We start from the raw sequence: 18,976 nt of genomic DNA, 5'->3' as shown, positions 1-18,976 counted from the left end.
ACGAAAAACAAACACCTGCATTTATCCTTCCTTAGATTGTTTATGGCTCCCATGACACTGCCCCCGTGGTGCGGTGCCCTGGTAAAGCCAAAGGCCTGTTTTCGCCGTTGACTGGAGGCTTTTTTTTAAACGCCTGCTGTGCTTACCCTTTGATCTGGGTGGTCTGTGTACTGGTCCCCAACACTCCATCTGTTACTGAGACGCTTTAACATGCTGTGCTGAGAATCCATGATGGACTAGGCATTTCATTCTTTTCAACCAGGGCTAATACCTTCTGACTTCAAAAAGTTGAAATTCAATGATATTCACCCACTCTGCCCAGAGTGTTTCACTTCCCTATGTTATAAAAGTTTTTTTTTACCAAGACAAATGTGTTCTGAGTCGTTCAGTGGGGTCTTTTCCTAACATATCACTAACATTATGTCCAAGAAGTCAGATTTTGTAACCTAATACATCCGATGATAAGAACTGAGCTCTTGTTGACAAACTGGCGCCGCTTTGAGGATTTTACATGTTGTGGTGGTCATATGAAAAGTTGTTTCCGCGGGTCTCAAAAATAAAAAAATGAACATGACACAAAGCTGAATTAAATGTTAAAGGCTTTGAAAATAAAACGCTTGCGTTACACTCAGTACTCTGTTGACATTTCACGGAGATATGCATCGTCTGCTACTGCAAGTCAGGTGTAAGATGGATGGCTTTGCTCTGGGGGGCATTTATCAGGTATGGACAAGCATCTGCTGAGGTGGGGTGGGGAGGGGAGGGGCAAACATACACACTCCTGGATGACCCTGTGACCTTATTCCCTCCCAAAACACAAAGTAAAGTCTCAGAGGATTCACAAGAAGTTCAGATTCACAGACAGTAGAACGTGAGTGAGCTAGATTGAGTATCTTTCCGCCATTTAGTGTCATGAAAGATTTTGGAGCTCAGTTAAGTCGTTGGCAAGTGACAAGCCGATAGCTCGTTATGTCTGATTTGCCTTCATGAAAACCTCTTACAAGTCGATTCCCACTTTATCTTTCAGTAAGGAGATGTACAGATTCATACACATTTGGAATAGTTAGTGTCACAGATGTCATTATTCCCTGTGTCTGTGTGTGTTATCTCACTCCATCTTAGTACACAGGTCCAATAGGGATATTGGACAATATCTACTATACTGTACAGTGGTAGGTCTGAAAGCCAGTTACAATGAAGGTTTCCCCATTTCTTGGCACGAGGTATGGAGCCTCTTTGCCTGTCTCTGTCTTTCTATTTCTCTCTGTTTATCTCTCTCTCATTATCTCTGTCTCCCCAGTCTTATAATCTGTAAGGATCCAGAGCTGCCCAGGAGTTACTGAGGGAGATAAGACTAATTAGAAGTGCACTGGGCTTTGCAAATATTGCAGACAGGCTCTGCTAGTGCCTGTTGTCTGCCTCTAACAAGGAAATGAATATACAAAGTAAATGAATCCCCCCCCCTGATAAGTTTCAAGTTTTAATGTCACGTGCACAAGTACAGTGAAAAGCCTTTCTTGCAAGCTCTTATTCTAAAAATGCAGTAATCAATATATGTAGCACTATCAAATAAAGTAAAGTAGAACAGAAACACACGAGAAAAAAAAGAATAAGAAGAACACTAGAACGTAAGTAAGTATTGATCAATTCCAATACGATATTTGTGTGTGTGTGTGTGTGTGTGTGTGTGTGTGTGTGTGTGTGTGTGTGTGTGTGTGTGTGTGTGTGTGTGTGTGTGTGTGTGTGTGTGTGTGTGTGTGTGTGTGTGTGTGTGTGTGTGTGTGTGTGTGTGTGTGTGTGTGTGCGTGCGTGTGTGTGTGTGAGTGTGCAATAAGAAAAATATCAGAATCTCATTTGCAGCTCTATTGTAGTTTGGAAATTAGTTTTGAAGGCCCTTAGGGGTGTTTGAGGAATTACACTATTGAAACATTAGCCAAAACAAAATGGTATCCGCTGTCTTACAGGCCTATCATTAAACTGAGTGCTGCACTTCTAAACGGAAACAGTCCTCGTACGGCCTGCATTATATTACCATTTGTCTTGAGGACAGACCGTGGGAGCCTTCACCACGCAGTTACACAATGTAAACTGGGAGCTGAATAATCAGACAAGGAAATATACATTTTAAACATGCATCTGAGTATCATCCAAAAGGCCAATGTCTTTGTGTTGCACAATGTTAGGAATCTGTTAAAAATAGCATTGATTTTGTTATTTCTTCTGGCAGTGGGGCATGGGGCGTCCATGGCACTGGGCTGGCACTAATGACCAAGCCTCCGGGGGTTTGGCTTGGTGAGGGGTGAGCAGGGGAAGGAAGGTGGCGGCTGCGTGAAAACACAAATGCCCACCATGTCCTCCATAACTGGTCTTCTGATGACTGGTTATTAATGCCTGCTGTCAGGACCAGTGTGGTTTAGCAGAACTCTGACGGAGGTAAATCCGATCCATCTTTACCTGCCAGCAGCACAGGGACAGTCTGTGTTGAAACTTTGTGTCCACAGTGTACACATCCATCCACGTAGGTGTAAACTCTCCTTGCGATGAAAGGTCTGCTCTGCTCTGTCTCCCTAGTTTTTGACTCTCCTGGCTTATGTCATCAAAGTTATATATCAGTCTCATCAATCTGTTTTATGTGGATGTGTTTGGAATGAGAAAAGTCAATGTGTTGCTAACGCTCTCTCGATCTCTCTCTCTCGTTCACTCTCTCCAGGATGGCTCCAAGCAGAGGCAGGTGAGGCAGAAGAAGACTGTCTCCTTCAGCTCCATGCCCAACGACCGTAAGATCAACAGCACAGCCGCCTGCATGGCCTTCATGATGGAGGGCTGCGAGATGAAGAAGGTGCGCTCCAACTCGCGCATGTACAACCGTTACTTCCTTCTGGACCCGGACATGCACTGGCTCCGCTGGGAGCCCTCCAAGAAGGACTCAGAGAAAGCCAAGTTGGAGATCAAGAGCATCAAGGAGGTCCGTTTGGGGAAGAAGACCCCTGTGCTGCGCAGCAATGGCCTGTCCGACCAGTTCCCAGAAGAGTGTGCCTTCTCCATCATCTACGGGGACAACTATGAGTCTCTGGACCTGGTGGCCAGCACAGCTGATGTGGTCAGCACCTGGGTGATGGGCCTCCGCTACTTGGTCTCCTACGGGAGGCACACGGTAGATGTGGTTGAGCCTAGCCAGCCCAGCCTGAGGACCTCCTGGATCGGATCGGTGTTTGAGCTGGCTGACATGGAGAGGAATGGCCACATCGACCTGTTCAGAGCCACCCAGATCATCAGGGGGCTCAATCCGGGCATGAAGGAGTCCCGGATAGAGCTGAAGTTCAAGGAGCTCCAGAAGGCCAAAGACCAATATGGGGAGGACATTGACATGGAAACCTTTGTGGAGGCCTACTGCGAGCTGTGCACGAGGCCAGAGATCTTCTTCCTGCTGGTGCAGTTCTCCAGCAACAAGGAGTACCTGGACAGCAAGGACCTGATGCTGTTTGTGGAGGTGGAGCAGGGCATGGAGGGCGTGACGGAGGACATGTGCCGGTGCATCGTCCAGAAGTACGAGCCGTCCGCCGAGGGCCGGGAGAAGGCCAGCCTCTCCATTGATGGCTTCACACACTACCTCCTCTCCTCAGAGTGTCACATTTTCGACCCCCAGCACAAGCGGGTGTGTCAGGACATGAGCCAGCCGCTCTCCCACTACTACATCAACTCTTCGCACAACGCCTCCCTCCTCGAGGACCACTTCTGGGGCTCCTCCGACATCAGCAGCTATATCCGGGCCCTGAAGATGGGCTGCCGCAGCCTGGAGGTCATTGTGTGGGACGGCCCGGACAACGAACCTGTGGTGTACGTGGGGAACTCGGTGGCATCTCAGCTAGCCCTCTGCAAGGTCTTGGATATTATAAACCAGTATGCATTTGAGAGCTCTGAGTACCCCCTCATCCTCTGCCTGGTGACACACTGCTGTATCCCCCAGCAGAGGGTCATGGCCCAGCACATGAAGAAGATCCTTGGAGACAAGCTGTATTTGGATGCCCCCAGCTCAGAGGACCACTACCTACCCTCCCCAGAGGAACTCAAGGGTAAGATCCTGCTGAAGGGCAAGCGGCTGCCCCCAAACTACCCCGAGTCAGAGGGGGAGGTGACTGATGAGGAGGAGGGTCTGGAGATGTCCAGGAGGGTGGGGGCAGATGATAAGGACCATCTCAACGGCCTTGGCTGCAAACGGCTGAGGCTGTGTAAGGAACTGTCGGACCTGGTCTCCCTCTGTAAGTCAGTGCAGTTCAGGGACTTTGACATCTCCAAGAGGGATCAGAAATACTGGGAGATGTGCTCTTTCAATGAGGTCGACGCCAACAGGTTCGCCAACGAGTTCCCCGAGGACTTTGTGTGCTACAACAAGCGCTTTCTCTCCAGGGTGTACCCCACTCCGATGCGGATCGACGCCAGTAACATGAACCCCCAGGACTTCTGGAAGTGTGGTTGCCAGATTGTAGCCATGAACTACCAGACCCCGGGTCTGATGATGGACCTCAACCTGGGATGGTTCAGGCAGAACGGGAACTGTGGCTACGTGTTGCGGCCAGCCATCATGAGGGAGGAGGTGTCATACTTCAGCGCCAACGCCAGGGAATCCCTACCAGGGGTGTCCGCCCAGCTTCTCCACATCAAGGTGATCAGCGGGCAGAACCTGCCCAAGCCCAGGGGCTCCGCTGCAAAGGGAGACGTGGTGGAACCCTACATCTATGCGGAGATCCACGGCATCCCGGCTGACTGCGCCGAGCAGAGGACTAAGACGGTCTCTCAAAACGGGGACAACCCCGTCTTCGACGAGAGCTTTGAGTTCCAGATCAACCTGCCGGAGTTGGCGGTGCTACGCTTCGTAGTGCTGGACGACGACTACATCGGAGACGAGTTCATCGGCCAGTACACAATCCCCTTTGAATGTCTGCAGCCGGGCTACAGGCATGTCCCCTTGCAGTCGCTGACGGGGGAGTTCCTACCCAACTGTACCCTGTTCGTACATGTGGCCATCACCAACAGAAGGGGAGGGGGCAAGGCCCACAAGAGAGGCCTGTCGGTGAGGAAGGGCAAGAAGGCTCGTGAGTACACCTCCAGCAAGACCACCGGTATCAAGGTGGTAGACGAGCTCTTCAGAGCCTCCACCCAGCCTCTGAGGGAAGCCACAGACCTCCGGGAGAACGTCCAGGTAAAGTACTTAACATTCATTATATGTACACATTTTTATAAATTATTATGAAGGAGCATTAAAGGCAGGCACTTCCCCTTGCATACATTACATCTGGAAATGACATCAGCTTGTGTGGAGATATTAAGCAGTCGTGATTGCCTCTCAGGCTGCATTTCCGTAATGGAATACGATAAAACTGTTCAATCATTCCACAAGCGATAGAAGGAGACGCCAATTAGGAGTGAGGGAGCCTGGGAAGAAATAGTATAGCACAAGTAGTAGCTAGACAGGTGAGCACCTCTGAATAGAAACCAAACGTTGTTGAGGTCACTCTCAGCTCGTTCTCTGTCTGTCGCTCCGATGGATAGAGAAGAGTTGCTAATTGTGTTGTATTTACATGATGTAAAAGGCAGGAGCCATAAATGAGAATGTCAGTAAAGCTGGACAATTAAAAGGCTTATGCAAAGTGTCGTCATTAAGCGGATGATGGTCTGTGTTAGGCTCTGTGAGCACCCTTATGAACCCCCTACAGAAATGATAAATGACAAACCAGTCATGTTTCATAATAGTTTGTTATGACCCCCCCCCCCCCCCCCCCCCCCCCCCCCCCCCCCCACTCCTCCTCTACCCCCACCCCTGAGATTATAAGTGGCCATCAATTTATGTTTCGTAACAATTTATTTTCAGATGTTTTGTCGGGAGAAGATGGCAGTTCGAGTACAGCTTGTAATTGTTGTTGTCATGATTGAAGGGCGTAAAATGAAGCTTTTCTCTGTCTTGTCTGGTCTACTGTCTGTCTGTGTGATGATAAAGATGGGAAGAGAGGAGGCTTTACACGCCCTGTGTACTTTGTACATCAGCTATCTGGTTTAGACTGGCAGGCCTCTTGTTCCTGTCTGACAGATTTGAGAATAGACTATTTCTCTGGATACTTTGAACTTGATCGGGGTCAGACGTTGACTCATAGTTTGCTGACATTGCTTTACATCCCAGGTAACACCATCAACAACACTCGATTTGCCCGAGGAATGGACCTGGTTCCTTAATAAACAAACTGCCACAGCTCTTGGAAAATGTATAAACATGTGAAAACACGGAGCATCATAAAACACATTTCTCTATTTGTGTCTTCCCTCTATTCTTTGTTAGCTCCATTTCTACTATCTTTCTTCATTGGATTTCCTTATTTTACTACAGTAGCTCATGAGCACTTATTGTTTCATGTGAGGGATTTAGGCCTATTTCAAATAATTTCAAACTGGCAGTAGCTTAGGCTGCATAGTCATAGGGTTTGAATCCTCCGTTTCCGTCTATCGCTTTAGTACTGTAGCTGCATCAACTCGACAATAGCTCTCTTTTTTTTTCTGAAGAAGGATCTTTTCTTAATGAATATTTCTGTAATGATAGTTTATTATGAATGGCGTTCATGCAAATGTGTTTTCTCAAGGGTTGAGACGATAGTTTTACATAAAGGAGAGCTGCAATGCACACCCATAGCTAGGTCTCAGGGAAATTCAGATCAGTACTTATTATGACTATTGGCAGTAATTTTTTACACGGTCTCTCCAAGCGCTGAAAAAGCTATTGTTGTACCAGTAAATAACACATGTAACAAATGTATGATTGTTAGACGTTGTGTTAGTTAGCGAAGGAAGGAAACTAGGTCACTATGTATCTTCAGTCTGTGATCGGTATGAACCCAGGTACATAGAGCTACCTACTTTCTCAGCTTCCAGATGCTCTGTTTTTCAAATCACAACCCCAGATATCAGCACAATTGATTCCTGATCTCAGGAACTATACTTGGTAATCCTCTCAGAGCCTTTAGGACTGCCTCCATACCTGTTTGTTGTTCTGTCTTAGCCTAAAACCCAGCATCGCTGGAGAGCTGTGGTAGGTGGGTCTGTTCTCCCGCCAGCCAACCTCAATCTAGGCCCAAGGACATGGCAAATAAGAGCCAAGAACCACAATAACTAAGCAGGGGATGTGATTAGAGATCCTGTGGCATGCTGTCACACATTTTTCATTTGTGGAAATTGATGCAGATGATCTTGACTCTCTATTTTCCAAAAAGTGTATCTGGTTTACCCAGGCACTGTTACAGAAAAATGAGATGTTGTTGTGTTCCAGACGGAAAATTAATACGGTGATTTTGGGGAATAGTTTTCCTTATATGTGATAAGTGGAGGGTAATTTGCAGGGAAATGACCGGATACAATCTATACCAGTAAATACTATGTTTAGAGAAATGTTTTCAGCTGGACATATTTTGGGACTCGATACAAGCCTCATGCAGTTGTTAGATGGGGATGGAAGCAAGATACCTGACACAGATACTGTCAGCTAATCATTTTGTCACACTTTATTTTGGATAGTCCAGCTTTTCCATCTCTAGATACCGTGCTGATGGGCATACTAACTGCTTGTTGAGGTTACGTTTAGGTTGAGGTTTAGAAAAAGGATTAGGGTAAGGGTTGAGGTTAGGGTTTAGGGTTAGGGTAAGGACTACATTTAGGGTTAGGAGAAGGATTAAGGTTAGGGTTAGAGATAGGTGTAGGGTTAGTAGATAGCTGAAATGTTACTGATAGTCTGTAATTACAAACACCATCTCTAGATGCTCTATCCAAATATAGTGTCACCAGTCATTATATTTCAAAGCTGTGCTTGTGTGTGAGTCAGAAGTTGGGATTGCACAATGTTCAAAATAGGCCAGTGACAATGACTCAGTCTAAGCTAACACCCCCACATTAAATCAGGGGCGGGGGGGGTCTATACTAAGCATGGAAATGATACACAAGCGAGACATGTTAGTTGTGACGTTTTTGTGTGCATGCAGGAGCTATTCATTTTCCTATCAATAGACAATTATGATGGGAAAATAGAAGACAATTACGATTAGGTAACTGGTACAGCAGGTGACAAGGTGTGTGTGTGTGTGTGTGCTTGTGTTTTTGCCAGCCTTTGTGTAGACTACACCGCAGTAGCCCCTGTTCCATAAAGGGAGATGTAAAATGTCCATCTCCCTCAGAGGAACAGAGATAGAAACGGGCAAACAGCCGTTTCAATAGACTGAAAAGAGAGGCCTGATGTGGAGATGGAGCACACTGTGGTGTGCATAGCACACTGTGGTTGGCATCAATGCTTTCTTGTAGATGGTCTCCCCAGATGGACCCTGCCTGTACCCGTATAAGTGAAGGTAGAGGTTGTGGTGCTAGGGGCAGGAGGACCCAGAGGCGAGGGGAGCCAAATCCCATTGGATGATATTATCACCTGTAGAGGAGACCAGAGCTGGCAGCTGGCAGCGTCACACATTGTAGTCTGGCCTCCAATAAAGAGCCTCCTCTTCCCTGAGACACACAGCCACTGACTCACACAGGACAGAGTAAAGAAGGGAGACTTCAAGGAGACTTCAAGTCTTCTTCACAAAGGCCTGTGTTGAGGGTGGATGGTAATGAGAGAAACCTCAACACACACTGTCACAGCACCACAATAGCAGCAAAATAGCACCACAATAGCAGCAAAATAGCACCACAATAGCAGCAAAATAGCACCACAATAGCACACCCATTCATGCGTAAAGGTATACATGCAGATTGATACTGTATAGTGCAATCTTTTTATTTTCTTTTTCTTTTACCCCCTTTTTCTTCCCAATTTCACGATGTCCAGTTGCGATCTTATCTCATCGCTGCAGCTCCCCCAACGGGTTCGGGAGGCGAAGGTCGAGTCATGCGTCCTCCGAAACATGACCCGCGGAACCGTGCTCCTTAACACCCACCCGCTTAACCCATAAGCCAGCTGCACCAATGTGTTGGAAGAAACACTGTTCAACTGACGGCCCAAGTCAGCCTGCAGGCGCTCGGCCCGCCACAAGGAATCGCTAGAGCACGATGAGCCAAGTAAAGCCCCTCCTGCCAAACCCTCCCCTAACCCGGACCATGCTGAGCCAAATGTGCGCCGCACTATGGGACTCCCGGTCACGGCCGGTTGTGACACAGCCTGGGACCGCTGCGCCACTCGGGAGTGTAGTGCAGTCTTTTAATTCAAATGTTGGCCGTACACGGAAACACACACAAGTCACTCTGGTCAGCTGTAATTCACTCTGGCCAGCTGTAAGTCACTCCGGTCAGCTGTAATTCACTCTGGCCAGCTGCAAGTCACTCTGGCCAGCTGTAAGTCACTCTGGCCAGCTGTAAGTCACTCTGGTCAGCTGTAATTCACTCTGGCCAGCTGCAAGTCACTCTGGTCAGCTGTAATTCACTCTAGCCAGCTGTAAGTCACTCTGGTCAGCTGTAATTCACTCTGGCCAGCTGTAAGTCACTCTGGTCAGCTGTAATTCACTCTGGCCAGCTGTAAGTCACTCTGGTCAGCTGTAATTCACTCTGGCCAGCTGCAAGTCACTCTGGCCAGCTGTAAGTCACTCTGGTCAGCTGTAAGTCACTCTGGCCAGCTGTAAGTCACTCTGGCCAGCTGTAAGTCACTCTGGCCAGCTGTAAGTCACTCTGGCCAGCTGCAAGTCACTCTGGTCAGCTGTAATTCACTCTGGCCAGCTGTAAGTCACTCTGGCCAGCTGTAAGTCACTCTGGCCAGCTCTAAGTCACTCTGGCCAGTTGTAAGTCACTCTGGATAAGAGCATTTGATAAATTACATTATTATTATTATTTTTTGCCTACAGTCACACCCCATAATACGCATGGAATGGTATTAAGAAATGCCTTATCACACTTCAGTGACCTCTGACAAAGAGTGATTGATCATCTCAAATAACTACTTTTCCAGGTGATCTACTCTGAACAATAACCGAGTGAAGTGCGTTCCTCTTACAGGGGATTGGAGAGGAGGAGAGTGGGCGAGGAGACTGGCCGTTACAGAGAGGCTCTGTAGGAGTGGCAGGAAATCGATTCAGGCTATTTAGGATTTAACTCTCTCTTTCCTTTGTGTGTGTGTGCCTTTGCGTGGATATGTTTGTGTGTGTATGCGCATACACTGTGTGTGTGTGTGTGTGTGTGTGTGTGTGTGTGTGTGTGTGTGTGTGTGTGTGTGTGTGTTTGAGAGAGAGAGAGAGAGAGAGAGATGGGACAAACACCAAATTGAGACTGCATGCAGAATTCTGAAAATATATGTACAATATGTACAATATAAAACACCAAATAATGCATGAAAAGCAGAATTAGGCCGATATCCGCTAATGATCAAAATCCAGAAAAGAGACGTTAAATTCTATAACCACCGAAAAGGAAGCAATTCACAAACCTTCCACAACAAAGCCATCACCTACAAGGAGATTAATCTGGAGAAGAGTCCCCTAAGCAAGCTGGTCCTGGGGCTCTTTTCACAAACACCAACAGAACCCACAGAGCCCCAGCACAACAACACAATTAGACCCAATCAAATCATGAGGAAACGAAAAGATAATTACTTGACACATTGGAAAGAATTTCACAAAGAAACTGAGCAAACTAGAATGCTATTTGGCCCTAAACAGAGAGTACACAGTGGCAGAATACCTGACCATTGTGACTGACCCACATTTAAGGAAAGCTTTGACTATGTACAGACTCAGTTAGCATAGCCTTGCTATTGAGAAAGAGACAGGCTATACGCACACTGCCTACAAAATTAGAGGAAACTGAGCTGCATTTCCTAACCTCCTGCAAAATGGATGACCATGTTAGAGACACATATTTTCCCCAGATTAAAACAGATCCACAAAGAATTCGAAAACAAACCCAATTTTGATAAACTCCCATATCTACTGGGTGAAGCAGCAAGATTTGTGACCTGTTGCCACAAGAAAAAGACAACCAGTGAAGAACAAACATCATTGCAAATACAACCCATATTTATGTTTACTTATTTTCCCTTTTGTACCTTAACTATTTGCACATTGTTACAACACTGTATATAGACATAATCTGACATTTGAAATGTCTTTTGGAATTTCTGTGAGTGTAATGTTTACTGTTTTTGTTTAGTTCACTTTTGTTTATTATCTACTTCACTTGCTTTAGCAATGTTAACATATGTTTCCCATGCCAATAAAGCCCTTGAATTAAATTGAGAGAGAGAGAGAGAGAGAGAGAGAGAGAGAGAGACGGCCCCATACTCTGTTCCTGCAGCATGCGTTCCAGTAAAGGGCCTGCTGCATTCACTCCCAACTCCAAACTGCAGTCCGGAGAGCGAGAGAAAGAGAGTAGAGCGAGAGAGAGAGAGAGGGGAGAGGGGGGGGGGGGGGGGATGCGAGAGGGGAACAAAAACAGCAGTGAAACCAGACACGCAGTTCTCATTTGGGGAATGTAATGTTGGAGGGGTAGAGGAGGAAGGGATGAGGATAATTAAAGACAGTGGCTAACTGTTCTGTTTGGTTCTGTGGCCCCTGCAGTCTGGATACAGTATGGAGTGTATAGAGCAACAACAACCACACACACAGGGGTGTGTACTCACACAAACATACAGAGACACACACAGGGGCGTGTACTCACACAAACATACAGAGACACCCACAGGGGCGTGTACTCACACAAACATACAGAGACACACACAGGGGCGTGTACTCACACAAACATACAGAGACAGACACAGGGGCGTGTACTCACACAAACATACAGACACACACACAGGGGCGTGTACTCACACAAACATACATAGACACACACAGGGGCGTGTACTCACACAAACATACAGAGACACACACAGGGGTGTGTACTCACACAAACATACAGAGACAGACACAGGGGCGTGTACTCACACAAACATACAGAGACAGACACAGGGGCGTGTACTCACACAAACATACAGAGACACACACAGAAACGTACTATGCGCACACACACAGGCACAAAGAAACACACGCACGCATACACAAACACACACACTTCCGTGAACACACACACACACACACTGGCACATGCACACACACACATCTACACCTACACTACAGTGAGAAACCCATACACGTCTTCTCCATTTCCCATTCAACAGTAAAAGCCGCTCTCCTTGGCTGTGCTTCCTCTGCCGGAGGGTGTTAATAGCTTTAGTTGAGGCTGTGTGTGCATACAGATGCCTATGTCGGCCCACAAAATGACAGCCATCCTCCAGGGGGAGAAAAGAGCCTTTCTCCTGGACCGGAGGTCCTGCAGGGGGACACAGCCCGGTTCCCACACTGCCTGGTTTGTTGACCACTTCCAAACTACCATCACCACACTCTCTTCCTCCCTCAGTCTGTTGTTTCTCACCCTCCTTCTTTTATTCTGTCTTTCCCTTTTTTTCTCCCGCTTTTCCTCTTTCTCTTACGACTGATTTTCCCCACTTGTCTCTCTTTCTCCCTCCCTCCCGTCTCCCTTCTCTATCCCTCTCTTCCCTTCTCACTCTATCTTTCCAATTTTGGTCTCTCTTTCATCCCTCATTGCTTTTTTTCCTTCCCCTGTTTGGATGGGCCAGTGAATGGTGATGTACTGTGTGAATGGCCCAGTGGGCCCGAATCAGGGCTCAGGTTCCCATGCTGGAGGGAGCAATGCTGGGCTGTGATGTGAACAGCCACGTAGGGCTGGAGGTGCAGGCAGAGAGGCAGGCGTTGTGGCAGGGCCAGAACCAGGGCCAGGCAGCCTGAGGTGGAGGCTCCTGGGCCGCGTTGCACCACTGAACGAGCAGGCTGTGATGTCATGGGAAACGCTCGGTTCACTAATGAACACAAATGTAATCAGGACCGTTCTTCCTCTCCCGAGGTTCTCTCTGGCCTGAGAAGAGTATCAGGATACGGTCGACCACATTTATCTCATGTGCAGAGTACGATCTTGTGGGACATTTTGGTCACAATGATTATTGTTTTTTAAGTTGCTGTGGGCAATGTAGTAATAACGGTGAACTTGTCCCATGATCCTCTTGGAATCAATAAACCATCCTCTCTGTGTTTGAATTGTCCCTTGGGTCCGCTATCTTACAATCTCTTTCAATATTTACAGATTCCCGTGATGCTAACCCTCATCCATGATCCTCTCTGTTTATTTACCAGAATGCCATGGTGTCGTTCAAGGAGCTGTGTGGTCTGACGCCGGCGGCCAACATGAAGCAGTGTATCCTGACCGTGTCCACGTGGCTGATGAACAGCGAGCGAGCGCTCAGGGTGACCGTGGACCTGAGTCAAGCCTACCCCACCATGGAGGCCCAAGGGCCCGTCCCCGAGCTGCTCCGCAAGGTCCTCAACGCCTACGACATGGTACGCTATAGCAGCACCACATAGGCATAACATGCACTGCAGAGCTACCACTCTGTTGAGGTCTATGTTGTACTCAGAGAGATACGTTTTGTGGGTAAATGCTGAACGAGTGACGCAAGCGCAACGTTCATTGGCGGTTCATAGGCGTGGGAAACGTTATTCACTAAAAAGGTGCTCTGGAATGAAAAACGCTTCACAACCTGGTAAGGTGACAAGCTACAACACCCTCGTGCACTATCAAATTTATTTTATATAGCCCTTCGTACATCAGCTGATATCTCAAAGTGCTGTACAGAAACCCAGCCTAAAACCCCAAACAGCAAGCAATGCAGGTGAAGAAGCACGGTGGCTAGGAAAAACTCCCTAGAAAGGCCAAAACCTAGGAAGAAACCTAGAGAGGAACCAGGCTATGTGGGGTGGCCAGTCCTCTTCTGGCTGTGCCGGGTGGAGATTATAACAGAACATGGCCAAGATGTTCAAATGTTCATAAATGATCAGCATGGTCGAATAATAATAAGGCAGAACAGTTGAAACTGGAGCAGCAGCACAGTCAGGTGGACTGGGGACAGCAAGGAGTCATCATGTCAGGTATTCCTGGGGCATGGTCCTAGGGCTCAGGTCCTCCGAGAGAGAGAAAGAAAGAGAGAATTAGAGAGAGCATATGTGGGATGGCCAGTCCTCTTCTGGCTGTGCCGGGTGGAGATTATAACAGACACTATACAGTCTTAAGAGTCTGTTGCACACTATGCCTTGAAATAATACTATCAGTGTAGGAAAATGTTATAAATTGTGAGCACATTATGACACAGCAAGGCAACATGCCACAGATGACCTCCACCACAGGGAGTGAACAAACCATTTCCTATAGCTCACTGCAGCGCTGTGATAAACGCTAACTCATCCCGGAGCGGTTCACCCTGCTGCGTTTCCGCGCGGCATCCCATCATGCCCTGTGTCTCCCCAAGCCGTCACTCTTCATCCTGGCTGCTGTCTGATCTGTGATGACAACCAGCTTATTCATTATTCACCAGGCACCTGCTGGTGCAGGCCAACACAGGGGTGGTTAAAGTTCCCCCCCAGCGCTCAGAGCAAGTCAACGCCCCACTATTCCACCTCCCTGATGGAGATTGGTTTGACCTATTGAACTGAGTCATCAGAGAGGAACTGTTGTGGTGTTGTAGCTACATGACATTACCATTCATATCCCAGTCACTCCTATTGCCGACACCTAGAGTGCAACAACCTCATATAAGTCCCTTAGCTGAGGCTCTAAATAGCTTTGTAGTTTAATCAGCTTTCTCCCTGGGCTTGTCTTTGAGTACCTCTTATGGCCCCGGTACATTACATTCACATGTGAAGGGCTTTAATGAAGAGCCTAAATGAAGGGCCTAAAAATAATTCCAATGCTGTTCCATTGCAACATTCCTGTGCTCCCAGCCTCCCAGCGTTAGCTAGCAGAGTCCCGACAGCTGAGGAGATGAATCTACAGTGAGGCTGAGTGTGTCTGAGACAGAGGCTGCCTGTCCTGAGCACAGGGTCAGTCAGCTGAGTGTTACTGTGTGCTTCCAAAGATTAGTCCATTGGCACACGCCCCACTCTCAAAAACAGAGGCTCCAGTGTTTGCGGGTGTGTGTGTATCCGTTTGTGTGCGTGTGCGTGTGCGTGTGTGTGTGTGTGTGTGTACCAGCCCTAGCCATTAAGACATTAATGGTTGTCCTCATGTGGGCTGGTTGGACGCAGGCGCCGTAACCTAGGAGTGAACTGAGCATCAGCAGATTGGAACTCTGTGGTCAGCGCCCTTGAGGCCAGGCCAGAGAGACCCAGCTCAGCCTGAGCCAATGGGAGCCAGCCCCCTGTCCTGTCTGCTGACCAATATGATCCCAGAGCCAGTGGCCCTGTACCAGCCCACACACAGTGGCCTGCTTCTTGTCTCTGTGCTCTTAACTAAAGTGTGAAACTTCATTAGCGTTCTCCTGCTGCTGGGTCAGGCCAGCTGCTTCTCGCTGTCTATGGGAGGGAGAGAGGCTGTAAAAGCAGAAGGTTTTCAGTTCAGGTCACAGGGTTGGGGATTGGAACTGGGCTAAAGCTGTAAGGCTGGCTCAATGCTTCCAGGAACACAGGTAGGGGACCAGACGGGGGCTGCATCACAACATGGCACCCTATTCCCTATGTAGTGCACTACTTTTGGCCAGAACCCTATGGGCTCTGGTCTAAAGTAGTGCACTAAATATGGAACAGGGTGTCATTTAGGATGCACCCAGACTGTTCTCACCTCCTGTCCTCTACTGTGTCACCACATGATCAGGACTCGCCGTGTGTGTGTGTGTGTGTGTGTGTGTGTGTGTGTGTGTGTGTGTGTGTGTGTGTGTGTGTGTGTGTGTGAACTGTGTGTGTGTGTGTTTTGTCTTGTCTGTCTCTGTGTGTGTGTGATTCCCAGGGTCTGGCAATTGCAAAGGGAGAAAAAAGTTTATAAGAGCGAATGATCCAAGGGCTTTGTGAAATGTTGACATACCCTCTTTCTCTTCCATTGAATGTCTCTGAGAAGAATTTCCCTTTAGACTTTGTTATTCATTATTCCTAGGGTATTCCCCCATGTTTGGCTATGCGTACATTCAATGATAATTCTGTGTTATTCTTTACTAAGAGGTTTTGTTTCCATTGTCCTGTTTAGCCTTGTCTACAGTAGGACTCATGGCATAAGAAGTCCCCCTGCGACACAGAAATTGCTTGATGCTGTACGACCTCACTTCCTTTTGCGTAATCTTGTCCCGTTTATTTCTCTATAGATGATTCAGACAAGCCGGACGCTGATCGAGTCAGCTGACGTGGTCTACTCCAAGCTCACACAAGCACAACGGGCAGGTAAGGCTTTGTAGTATTCACTTTATCAGTGACATAGCCTGGTAAAGTGCTGTCTCCTAAGGTCGGCAAGACAGCACAAACAGATCTCGGACCAGTCTATGCCACGGGTCAGTAGCTTCAACAAACCCAGACACTCCCATCCCAAACTGGTCGCTGATCAGTCTTTCTATTACATTTTTTTACCAGGTAAATTGACTGAGAAAACATTCTCATTTACAGCAATGACCTGGGGAATAGTTACAGGGGAGAGGAAGGGGGGTGAATGAGCCAATTGCAAGCTGGAGATGATTAGGTGACCATGATGGTATGAGGGCCAGATGGGAATTTAGCCAGGACACTGGGGTTAACACCCCTACTCTTACAATAAGTGCCATGGGAGCTTTAGTGACCACAGAGAGTTAGGACACCCATTTTAACATCCCATCTGAAAGACAGCACCCTACACAAGGCAATGAGATATTATATAACACCACTTCCAGCAGCATATGGTCTCTCATTCAGGGAACGGACCAACCCTGCTTAGCTTCATAGGCACAGCAGTGGAATCAGTTTTTCAAAATTCATTTTTCAGTCATTTTTTCACAATTCCTGACATTTAATCAGAGTAAAAATTCCCTGTCTTAGGTCAGTTAGGATCACCACTTTATTTGAAGAATGTGAAATGTTAGAATAATAGTAGAGAGAATGATTTATTTCAGCTTTTATTTCTTTTATCACACTCCCAGTGGGTCAGAAGTTAACATACACTCAATTAGTATTTGGTAGCATTGCCTTTAAATTTTTTAACTTGGGTCAAATGTTTCGGGTAGCCTTCCGTAAGCTTCCCACAATAAGTTGGGTGAATTTTGGCCCATTCCTCTTGACAGAGCTGGTGTAACTGAGTCAGGTTTGTAGGCCTCCTTGCTCACACACACTTTTTCAGTTCTGCCCACACATTTTCTATTGGATTGAGGTCAGGGTTTTGTGATGGCCACTCCAATATCTTGATTTTGTTGTCACAACTTTGGAAGTATGCTTGGTGTCATTGTCCATTTGGAAGACCCATTTGCGACCAAGCTTTAACTTCCCTTTACTGATGTCTTGAGATGTTGCTTCACTATATCCACATAAAAAATTTCCATCATCATGATGCCATTTATTTTGTGAAGTGCACCAGTCCCTCCTGCAGCAAAGCACCCCCACAACATGATGCTGACACCCCTGTGCTTCACGGTTGGGATGGTGTTCTTCGGCTTGCAAGCCTCCCCCTTTTTCCTCCAAATATAATGATGGTCATTATGGCCAAACAGTTCTATTTTTGTTTCATCAGACCAAAGGACATTTCTCCAAAAATTATGAGTCCTCATGTGCAGTTGCAAATCTTTTTTATGGCTGTTTTGGAGCAGTGGCTTCTTCCTTGCTGAGCGGCCTTTCAGGTTATGTCAATATAGGATTCGTTTTACTGTGGATATAGATACTTTTGTACCTGTTTCTTCCAGCATCTTCACAAGGTCCTTTGCTGTTGTTCTGGGATTGATTTGCACTTTTCACACCAAAGTACGTTAATCTCTAGGAGACAGAACGCATCTTCTTCCTGAGCAGTATGATGGCTGCGTGGTCCCATGGTCTTTATACTTGCGTACTATTGTTTATACAGATGAACATGGTACCTCCAGGCATTTGGAAATTGCTCCCAAAGATAAACCAGACTTGTGGAGGTCTACAATTTTTTTCCTGGGGTCTTGGCTGATTTCTTTTGATTTTCCCATGATGTCAAGCAAAGAGGCACCGAGTTTGAAGGTAGGCCTTACATCTACAAGTACACCTCCAATTGACTCAAATGATGTCAATAATCCTATCAGAAGCTTCTAAAGCCATGACATAATTTTCTGGAATTTTCCAAGCTGATTTAAGGGTCAACTTAGTGTATGCAAACTTCTGACCCACTGGAATTGTGATACAGTAAATTATAAGTGAAATACTCTGTCTGTAAACAATTGTTGGAAAAATGACTTGTGTCATGCACAAAGTAGATGTCCTAACCGACTTGCCAAAACTGTAGTTTGTTAACAAGACATTTGTGGATGTCACGGCCGTCCTCCTCTTCATCTGAAGAGGAGAGACGAGATGGATCTGAGGACCAATACGCGGCGTGGTAAGTGTCCATGGCAAATCTTTAATCAAGAAAGACTGAACACTATACAAACGAGTAACAAAAACAATAAACCAAATTCGACCGTGAAGCTACAAAATGAGACCTGTGCTGAAACAAGCCATCAACATAGACAATCACCCACAAACAAACAGTGCAACCCAGGCTACCTAAGTATGATTCTCAATCAGAGACAACTAATGACACCTGCCTCTGATTGAGAACCATACTAGGCCGAAAACATAGAACTGCCCCAAAACATAGAAAAACAAACATAGACTGCCCACCCAACTCACGCCCTGACCATACTAAATAAATACAAAACAGAAATAAAGGTCAGAACGTGACAGTGGAGTGGTTGAAAAATCAGTTTTAATGACTCCAACCTAAGTGGATGTAAACTTCTGACTTCAACTGTACCTGTGGGGATTTCATCATAGTCACTGTCATTGCTATTGCTGTAGCCATCCAGTAATTTACCATGTATCTTCAGGGACTCAGCCCTGGGTGGTTAACACGTCAGTGCATTCACTCACCGAGCAAGACGGCATTGAATGGAACAAGAGGAGTGAATAAACTCAGTGAA

The 18,976-nt window shown here is 46.8% G+C and overlaps 1 protein-coding gene across 1 annotated transcript in view; it reads left to right on the top strand.

Annotated features, from left to right (window-relative positions):
* The window catches only part of LOC110486262 (inactive phospholipase C-like protein 2), a 93,488-nt gene that overhangs the window by 51,997 nt on the left and 22,515 nt on the right, over positions 1-18,976 (top strand). The window contains exons 2-4 of the mRNA XM_021557715.2: positions 2,711-5,200; positions 13,194-13,397; positions 16,184-16,259. Of these exons, the coding sequence (XP_021413390.2) occupies positions 2,711-5,200; positions 13,194-13,397; positions 16,184-16,259 (2,770 nt within the window). The remainder of the gene's footprint in view (positions 1-2,710; positions 5,201-13,193; positions 13,398-16,183; positions 16,260-18,976) is intronic.

Source organism: Oncorhynchus mykiss, chromosome 13, assembly GCF_013265735.2.
Source record: "Oncorhynchus mykiss isolate Arlee chromosome 13, USDA_OmykA_1.1, whole genome shotgun sequence".
NCBI lineage: Eukaryota > Metazoa > Chordata > Actinopteri > Salmoniformes > Salmonidae > Oncorhynchus > Oncorhynchus mykiss.
This window is presented reverse-complemented; position numbering and strand designations above follow the sequence as displayed.